This window comes from Aegilops tauschii, chromosome 5, assembly GCF_002575655.3.
Source record: "Aegilops tauschii subsp. strangulata cultivar AL8/78 chromosome 5, Aet v6.0, whole genome shotgun sequence".
Classification (NCBI taxonomy): Eukaryota; Viridiplantae; Streptophyta; class Magnoliopsida; order Poales; family Poaceae; genus Aegilops; species Aegilops tauschii.
Window position 1 is genome coordinate 313148161 of NC_053039.3, and position 10195 is coordinate 313158355.

Below are 10195 nucleotides of genomic sequence, written 5' to 3' on the forward strand. Positions count from 1 at the left end.
CTCATCAGAATGATGTGCAGTTGTTCTCATAAAGTGGCAATAGCAGATTTTGATGGATCCATCATGTGAATGAAAATTGCTACAATTGCAGTCCACGCTCTTAATTCCTGATGATATAAAGTGTATAACTGTACAACTGCACACTGTAAATTCAATACAGTTTATCAGGCATGTATGTACACATGATAAAGATTGGTCTTGTGCTGGTAGCACTGACACTGAATATGCTTGTGATAATGCAACTCCGGTGCCCTGCCTGGTTGAAGGTCAAGGGCACCAGGTTCGAAGGCTTCTGATGGAGCAAGTTGGGCATGGCGATCGGGTATCAGACTTGACGTTGAGGCCCTGCAGGTTCCAGGCGTCCATGTACTCCATCCTCCACTCTTCCCGTAGCTCCGCAGAATCGCGGCACCACTGCCTGGTGAGTGTTAATTCAGGTCACGGGTTACCGATCAAAAATAATACCACTCCTATTGCATATACACTGACCAAAACACAAATAGCTCAGGATTTTGTGCTTCAGAAGGCGTCCGTAAGTTCGGGGAGCTCAAACGGACTTGATCGACACAGACGTACAACAGGCAATCTGTCGAACACCGCGCGTGCAGGTGCAGGTGCAGGAAGAGGGGGAGCTGACCTGCAGACGAGGGAGCAGCTGAGGAGGTCGACGCAGTCCAGCTGCGAGAAGACTCGGGAGATCACGTCCGCCGGCGCCCGCAGCGCGGCCGGCGTGGCGAGGTCCCCTTCGTTCGGTGGCGGCGGCGGCGGCGCCATGGCCGATCCGTTGTCCCAAGAAAGCCCAGTTCTTGGATTGGCTCTAGAAATCCTGGAGCTGTCGTCTCGTCTTCTCCGCGTTTGATTGGTTTGTTCCCTTGCCTTTGGATGCTTGGCGAGACGAGGAGGTGGTTTGTGGACGAAACTAAGCCCGATGATGCCGTGTTAGCGAAATGGCGGAGGAAATCAGGAGGCGTGCTTGGGAATTGTTCGACTCTGACAGTGATGCGCAAATTGATGTGCACGGTCGGGAAGGTGATGTTTCTGCAGATGTGTCTTGCGGCTTGTGGTCGGCAAAGTGATTGATTATTTGGAGATGTTGATTACAGCATCTAGGACACAATGTTTCCTCCCTAAACGTCTGAAATGTCCTCCCGATTAGTGACCGGACAAATAAATGACCCAACCGAACCCTATCACCCCTAACCTAAATGGACAGACTGGCCGGCACCCTCAAACTGAGACTAAATTTGGGGGATCCGGCTTGCCTGCTCCCTCTCCATGTTCCCATCCGTGCTCCCACTTCATCCTACGGCTGTTCTTTTCCCTTTTTCTTTTCTAATCTAATCATCTCCCCCCTGATTTTCAGGGGGTGGGGCCGGGCCTTATTTTCTTCCAATCAAATCAAGCCACATATGCGGGAGCACGGATGAGAGCATGGGAAGGGAGCAGGCAAGTCTTGTCCAAATTTGGGGGCAATATGAGGAAATTGCGGACGTGCCGGACACGCTCGGACACCTCGCTCCATGTCATACCCGTCCACATGGTCCCACCTACAGCCACCCAATCCTCCTTCCTCTCTCATCTCTCTCGCGTGGAGCACGCAACAACGTCGGCAGAGGAGGCGGTGCCTCGCGGCATGTGCTGGCCGTCATAGCCGCGGCCGCGTGCTGGCGTGTGTGCTGGCCACCGCGCCGCGTACGGGCCTTCAGGACAACTCCAACGCACTACCTCATCTGGTCCGCGAGTGTCCGTATAGGCCCAAACGGATAGATGCCACGGCTCAACGCGCGGCCGCATCCGCAAATTTTGTCCGCTTCTCGTCCGACCCGCCTCGTTTTTAGAGCAAAATTGCTTCTGGTTTGCGTCCATGCGGACAGCGAACGGACGGGCACGCGCTTGCTTCTCGTGCACCACGGGGACGCGTGGCGGCCGTCCACCAGCCTCCACCACCCAAAATAACTGCGCACGCACGGCGGGCCCCTGCTGCCCCGGTCATCGACCAGTCCACAGCTTCCACTCCGAGCCCGACTGCCTCCTCGAGCCCGGCTCGAGCGAGCAAACCCTAGCCTCCGCGCATCTCCTCTCATCCAACACCTCGCCAGCGCCATGGGCTGGCATTGGGTTGGCAAGGGGAAGATCGACTGTCGCCGCTCTCGCCTTCCACCGGATCTGCTCTACGACCGTAGGTACACCGTGGATTCGCTGATGTGGGATACGTGGCTCCGCGACGAGCACGACTGTCGGTGTCAAAACCGGCAGATCTCGTGTAGGGGGTCCCGAACTGTGCGTTTAAGGATCGAAGGTAACAAGAGGCAGGGGACACAATGTTTACCCAGGTTCGGGCCCTCTCGACGGAGGTAATACCCTACTTCCTGCTTGATTGACTTCGATGAGTATAGGGGTTACAAGAGTTGATCTACCTCGAGATCGTAGTGGCTAAACCCTAGATGTCTAGCCTGTATGATTATGATCGCCTCTACGGACTAAATCCTCCGGTTTATATAGACACCGGAGGGGGCTAGGGTTGTACAGAGTCGGTTTACAGAGAAAGGAATCTTCATATCCGCACGCCAAGCTTGCCTTCCACGCCAAGGAGAGTCCCATCCGGACACGGGGGAAAGTCTTCTGTCTTGTATCTTCACGGCCCATCAGTCCAGCCCATGTCGTATAGCCCAGATGCCCGAGGACCCCGTAGTCCAGGACTCCCTCAGTAGCCCTTGAACCTGGCTTCAATGACGATGTATCCGGCGCGTAGACTGTCTTCGGCATTGCAAGGCGGGTTCCTCCTCCGAACACTTCAAAGCAGTTGATTACAAGAACTGTATTTGGATTTGCGTAATGACCACACTCCTCCACCGCTAGGGCACAATACTTAATAAAAAAGCATGACATGTCTTTTACTGACAATCCCATGGGCGGGATGTCACATCCAGTCTCTCCATCATTTTGAATCGTTTCTTTAGTTTCGCGTTTCAAGACGCAGTCTCCGGTGACACGTCTTGTCAAAGCGAAAGATCATGTCCCCTTATTACGGGATTCTCATTAATACAAGTTTGGATAATCCTCCCGTGCCGTTCGCACGACCCCTCGGGAACAGACGAGTTTTAAGGCTTGAGGGAGGGGGACACTTGATATTCGCAGTCCATATAAGCGGATAGAGTCCAACTCTTCCACCCTACGCCTCATTCCCTCTTCGCCTTCCCATCCTTGAGCTCCAACACCCAAGCTCCAAGCCTTTCTCTCCTTTGCAACTCCTTCGACTATGGCCGGCTCTCAAGGCAAGTGGATGGCCTCCTCCTTCACGGAGGAGAACATCAAGGAGCTGTGGGATGCGCGGTATCTGACCGCGGAAATCAAACACAGGCTTCCCGATCCGGCGCAGGTCATCCCTACTCCGGAGCCCGACGAAAGGGTGGTGTTCATCCCCCACTTCCTCCGCGGGCTCGGATTCGCCCTCCACCCCTTCATGAGGGGACTCATGTTCTACTACGGGCTGGATTTTCACGATCTGGCCCCAAATTCGTTCCTCCACATCTCGGCGTTTATCATCGTGTGTGAGGCCTTCCTCCGTGTCCCTCCACATTTCGGCTTATGGCTCAAGATTTTTAACGTGAAGCCGAAGGTGGTCGACGGAAACACGCGGAGTGTGGTGGTGCCATGGTTAGCAAGCTCCCCAAAGTCAATTGGCCAAAGGGAGTCTTTGTTGACACCGTCAAGATATGGCAACAAGAATGGTTCTACATCACAGAACCCCGCGGCTCTAAGTGGGCAGCCGCTCCAGCTTTTAGATCCGCCCCCCTGCTGAGACTTACATCCTGGACCGACAAGGGTCCGGACTGGGGGTCGGTCCCTGAGGTGCTGTTGCTGCAAAAACGCGTCCAGAGCATGATAGCAAAGGACATTACCCTCGCCGGCGTAATCCAAGTGATGCTGATCCGCCGAGCACTTCCCTGCCAGCGGCGGTCCCTCAAGATGTGGGAGTTCAATCCGGAAGGGCCGCGGACCCTACAACGGTTCTACAGCACAACACATAAGGGGATCTGGAAGCTACTTTTTAGGAAGCAGAAGACGTGGCCAAAGTCATCAGACGACACCGGCTTCGACTGCAACCATCCGGCCTCTGAGGTAAATTCCAAACCTCCGAACATTAGTAGGTTCGTTGCTCCAAAGGAGAAGTATTTGAGTAATCCATCCCCCAACAGATCTGGATCAAGAAGGCAGAGCAGATCCGATGTCCGGCTCCGCTCCCCGAAGACCCAGCCAATCCTCTACTAATGAGGATGCTGGTCCCGGCGCCATACTAGGCGCCGGTAAAGAAGGACAAGAAGAAGAAGAAGAAGAAGAAGAAGAAGAAGAAGAAGAAAGAGGAGGGCACTTCGGACGCAGTGTCCGGAGAAGTTGATGCCCAATCTTTTCACGAGGGCGACGACGGCGAGGAGGAGGAAGAGGAGGGAGAAGAAGATCCTCCCCACAAGGGAAAGAAGAGGGCAGCCTCGGAAGACCTTGAGGCCGAAGCCTCCAAGAGGGACAAAATCACCCTCCCCGATGACTCAGGGTCAGATGCTGAGGCCATACCGAAGCATCGTCGCTGGGCCAAACCCCAAGCCGACTCGTAAGTAGTCCGGGATTCTTCACACTCGCCCAACCTTTATGAATTGTGATGATAACTCTAAGTTCTATTTTTTTAGTCTGGCCCATAGTATCCCCCAGCTATCCTCATCCTTGGGGGATCTGCCGCCGGAGATGATGGAGAGCGAGTCGTCGTCCCCGGCTTCCCCACTGTCTAAGGCGGACGACCCCGAGGTGTCATCCCATAGGCCCTCTTCGGGCCTCGAAGAGATGCGCGCGCGGGGGGGGGGGGGGGGTTAACGACGCCTGAGGACAATACCTCGGCTGCCGAAGGACTGAGGGGTACGGCCCCCACGAAGGCCGACGACGGGGGCCCCGGTCAATCTGACCCCCAGCCGCATACTACTCCGGAGACCAATAAGGCTCCGGAGCCTAATCGGCGACCCCCACCGAAGAGGGGGGGTGCGGCGACCTTCGCTAATTCGGAGGCGCCGAATTCCATGGTGGACACACTGCAAAGTGCATCCATCTCGGAGGAGCACCGCATCCTAATGGGTGCGGTGGCTGAGAAGATTCAGTCTGCCAAAAGCGGGCTGAACGAAGCCTTTTCCAGCCTGCTGGCAGGCTTCGAGGTACGTAATGTAATAATTTTGTTTTTTGGTTTTATGAAAAATATGCCTGTATATAGATAGTAGCCCCTGAGACTCTGTTCGGTTCTTTGAAAAAAAAACGAGCAGAGGATCAATAACCAGTTGTCAGGTGGTAACATACTTGTATCTGAATAATCATAGGCTTCTCTCCTAGCGGCGACTGCCCAATCAGCAGAAGTTTCCGATCTCCAACGGAAACTGGCACGGGGCGATGAGGACCTAGTCCTTGTTAACACGCGGCTCGACCAGGCGCAAGGTATGAAATGCATCTTTACTGTATGCCTGTGTATGTCCGTGTTTTGCGGAAGTTCAAGAGCTAAAATGCGCGTACTTATACAGATGGTGCCGCCGCGGTGGAGACCCTCAGGGGTGAGCTTGCCCAAGCCAAGGAGCAGGCAAGGGTAAGCAAGGCGGCTGCTGATAAAGCGGCTACAGACTTAACGGCCGAACAGGCCGCTCGGTGCCATTTTGAGGAACGGGTGACCGAGATGGAGCAAAAGCTGAAGGACACCGCCACTAAGTGTGAGTCCTTAGAAAAGGAAAATAAGGCGAAGGAGACCGAGCTTGCCAAGGCCCTTCAAGAAGCTTCGGAGGCGCGATCCGAATCCTGCACAGCGCGTGAGGAAATCCGTCAAGCTAGGCAGATAGCGGCTGGTAAGCCCTTTCTTTTACAGGCTAAATTTGGGGACCAAAAGTATGCCTTACTTAATCGACTGTGGAGTTCTCCAGACGTATATGCGGATCTGCCGAAGAGTGCTATGGACGCCGCCCAATTCTTCCAGGCCCAGGAAGGGTACGCGATGTAGAAGCTCTTCTGGTCGCAGTTTGCGGGGCAGGAGCATCCCGTACTGCTAAATGACCAGATGGCACAATGGGCGGAGCTGTAGAAGATGTCTAGCACGGCCATGAAGGACGTCATAGTCCGGTTGTGGCCGGCCGAAGCCATTCCGGACAGCTACTTCGGCCTCGTGCGGCGTCTTGTCGATGCGCTGCTTTGAATTGACGCCGTTAAGAGGTGGTCTTGTATAGAAGGGGCGCAAATGGCCTTTGCCCATGTCAAGATGCACTGGGGGAAGATGAAGGCCGAAAAGGTGGCAGTCAAGGGTCCGCCCGAAAGCAAGGACCACCGCACACCGGAGCGCTATTTTGAGGAAGTTCTCAAGGGTGCCCGCCTTGTAGAAGGCTAATGCTCTAAGGATGTAGTGTTCGAATGAACGAGTCCGAACTGTTCGGGAGTTTGTATCATGAGCTAAGTCTTTTGCATATGTTTCTTCTTGTATGAAGAGTTTATCCTCCTGTGTGGCCATTTTATATTTGAGAGTTCCCAGTCATCGGCTTCAACCCCCTTGTAGATACTACTGGGGTGTTCGGAATTGCACATGACTACACTTAACCCAACGTCATGGTCTGTGAAGGAGGTGTCAGCGTGGTGAACCAGGCAATCAGACTATGCGGTTTTATTGCTCTTACTTAGCCGTAGGAGTTTGACGATGGGTCTTCAAAGTAGCCCCTGGTATGTATGCGGCTATCCTAATTCGGATGCGTTGCATAGGTGACCGGAGAAGGGTCCTTCGTGTAATACGGAAGAAATCGCTAAAGATTTTGATAAGTCGCTGAGTGGCTGACCAGCTCTCGCCGCATCATGATAGTCAGTTTTCGGCTTTCTCTACTGAGGTGCTTAACCGGACGAACCAGAAACACAATCGTAGTAGTTCTCCCTTTACTACCCTAGCAGATCAGACGGAATGTAAGGTAGCAAACACAGGAGCCGGGCAACCCAACTATTGACCAAAGATATGATTCAGAGCCGATGCATATAATGCTGAGCTCGGGACGCCGAATTACGCTATAAAGCTGTGTCGGACTTTTTGGTTGGCAACACATGTGTTGCCATATAGAGCCCCTGGCAGTTTTTGCCGAGGTGTGTGCGTGATACAACTAAAGGGATGGAATAAAGTCTATAAGTGAAGACGATACCGCGGAAGAATTTGCTTCAAAAAAATCTGATTGATACGTCAAAACATAGTATTACAGAGAGTACCATAATCACCAAGGCTATTTTACATGCCGGTGGTCTTAAGGCTAAAGAGAAAAAGCTCTATACAAGTTCTTTGAGTGAAGTTGTGGTTTACAAGATCCTTTGCACTTTCCTGCCGCACCTCTGCGCCGCTTTCGCCTGAGTAAGAGAGATTCCTTAAGAGGGATGGTCTTTGACTATTTGGACGGAACCGAGCTCGGAAAAAGTCCTTGTGAGTCCGTAGGATGAGGAGGTTTTAATTCGCCTGTGGTAAAAGATAAGAAATAAGTAAAAACAAGGGGGAGACAATATAGGGTCAAACCGTACTATAGGCCTGTCCGTATTTTGCCTCCGCTGATGCCCAAGGTACTTTGAGTGTGTAATTGTGCACGCGTGGTACGAATCTCGCTGTTGTATGTGGCAGTCGACGGAGGCGAATCTGCTAATCCGACCCTGGGATTGCCGGGCTGCTCGCATACCGCACTGTCCGACCTTGCGTAATAAAGTCCGGTGGCTTCATAGCCGATGAGGTGTGCGGCTTGATACGGCCGCTTTGTACTTCGGCCCCGATGGCCGCGGTGTGCTCCTCGGTACGGAGGGAGCGTTCCATGTTTCCGTTGATTGTAATGACACCACGGGGACCGGGCATCTTAAGCTTTAGATAGGCATAGTGCGGTACCACGTTAAAGTGGGCGAAAGCGGTTCGTCCGAGCAGTGCGTGATAACCACTGTGGAATGGGACGATATTGAAGATCAAGTCTTCGCTTCAGAAGTTGTCCGGAGAACCGAAGACGACTTCCAACGTGATTGAGCCCGTGCAGCGGGCCTCTACACCAGGTATTACTCCTTTAAAGGTAGTTTTAGTGGGCTTGATTCTTGACGGATCAATGCCCATTTTGTGGACTGTGTCTTGGTAAAGTAGATTGAGACTGCTGCCACCGTCCATGAAGACTCGCGTGAGGTGGAATCCGTCAATGATTGGATCGAGGACCAGAGCTGCCGAACCTCCATGACGGATACTGGTTGGGTGGTCCTTTTGATCGAAGGTGATTGGACAAGCCGACCATGGGTTGAATTTTGGGGCGACTGGCTCTAAGGCGTAGATGTCCCGTAGTGCACGCTTGCGTTCCCTCTTAGGGATATGCGTGACATATATCATGTTTACTGTCTTTAACTCGGGAGGAAATTGCTTCTGTCCCCCTGTGTTCGGTTGACGAGGCTCTTGGTCATCGTCGTCGCAGGGTGACCCTTTCCCCTTGTGTTCGGCGTTGAGTTTGCCGGCCTGTTTAAAGACCCAAAAATTTCTGTTGGTGTGATTAGCAGGCTTATCAGGGGTGCCATGAATCTGGCAAGGCCGATCAAGTATTTTGACTAAGCTGGATGGACAATCTCTGTTTGCCTTAAATGGCTTCTTCCGTTGTCCGGGTTTGGTACCACTGAATCCGGCGTTGACCGCCGTGTCCTGGGTTTCTTCGTTATTTTTTCGATGCTTGTGCTTGTTGTGTCATGGCTTGTCATTGCCGTCCCTGGGTTCGGAGGTGCCAGGGTTGCTGGTGGTATTGCTTCTACGAGCAAGCCAGCTATCTTCTCCCGCGCGAAAGCGGGTCATAAGTGCGGTGAGGGTTGCCATGGATTTCGGCTTTCTTGGCCGAGGTGTCGGGCAAGCCACTCGTCTCGGACGCTATGTTTGAAGGCCGCGAGGGCCTCGGCGTCCGGATAATCCACAATCTGGTTCTTTTTGATGAGGAACCTGGTCCAGAGCTGCCGGGTCGATTCCCCGGGTTGCTGGATTATATGACTAAGGTCATCGGCGTCTGGGGGCCGGACATAGGTGCCTTGGAAGTTATCTCTATATGCGTCCTCCAGGTCTTCCCAGCTACCAATAGAGTTTTCTGGTAGGCTGTTCAGCCAGTGCCGTGCTGGCCCCTTGAGTTTTAGGGGTAGATATTTGATGGCATGTAGATCATCACTGCGTGCCATGTGAATGTGGAGAAGAAAATCTTCAATGCATACTGCGGGATCTGTTGTGCCATCGTATGATTCGATGTTGAATGGTTTAAACCCTTCTGGGAACTGGTACTGCATTACCTCATCGGTGAAGCATAGGGGGTGTGCGGCGCCTCTGTATCGGGCAACATCACGGCACAGTTCGGATGAAGTCCGTATGCGGTTTTCGGCCCGAGCGTGGTTGTGCTTGTCGCGCCAGGCTTGATAGCTGTCCTCACGCACCGGGGCGCGCCCCCGCGATCTGTATATTGATCTTGTCTGACCCGCTCTACTTTCCAGGTCTTGTCGTAGGTCATATGTGTATTCCCGAGCTGTTGTTTCTCTGCTTTTACGGCGAGGTAGCGCGGGCTGGTGTTCGGCTTGAGTTGCCGTTCTGTCCCGGCCACGTGGTGGTCGGTCAGGTCCGTTAGCCATGTTACGTGCGGGTGGTACGGGCTCCAGCGCCTCGTCGTCGAATTGGGGTAGCAGCTTATGCTTCGGGTAACTCTTTGTTGGGCGCTCAAGGCCGTATTCTTCGGCTGCCAGGACATTGGTCCATCTGTCGTTGAGAAAATCTTGGTCAGCTTGAAGCTGCTGCTGTTTCTTTTTTAGTCTTCTTGCCGTGGCTATAAGCCGGTGCTTAAAGTGCTCTTGTTCGAGGGGTACCTCTGGCACGATAAAATACTCGTTGCCGAGGCTCACGTCGTACTCGGAGAGTGGTAGATAGTTACTATCCTGCGAGTCTTCGTTCCCTGCTTGTTCGTCAGGGCCAACTTGTCCGTCCTCCCGATCATCCTGTTCGGATGTTGGTTCGATGGGGTCTTCTTGGTCTTCGGCATTCTCCGGAGTATCAGTGTCTCCGGTGCCGGTACGGCGGTCTTTTCTGCGACGCGATTTAGAGCGGCGTCGCTGACGTCGACGCTTCAGTGGTATCTCAGGAGGTTCATCCTCGACTGGGTCCTGCTCATCATCGTCG

The 10195-nt window shown here is 53.3% G+C and overlaps 1 protein-coding gene across 1 annotated transcript; it reads right to left on the reverse strand.

Moving 5' to 3' along the window:
* Positions 1 to 76: 76 nt before the first annotated feature.
* On the reverse strand, positions 77 to 1043 carry LOC109770103 (uncharacterized). The gene is made up of 2 exons (XM_020328817.4): positions 638 to 1043; positions 77 to 418 (listed from the first exon to the last, which is right to left on the reverse strand). The coding sequence occupies exons 1-2, from the start codon at positions 772 to 774 to the stop codon at positions 268 to 270; spliced, it is 288 nt and encodes a 95-aa protein (XP_020184406.1). The 5' UTR covers positions 775 to 1043; the 3' UTR covers positions 77 to 267.
* Positions 1044 to 10195: the final 9152 nt, after the last annotated feature.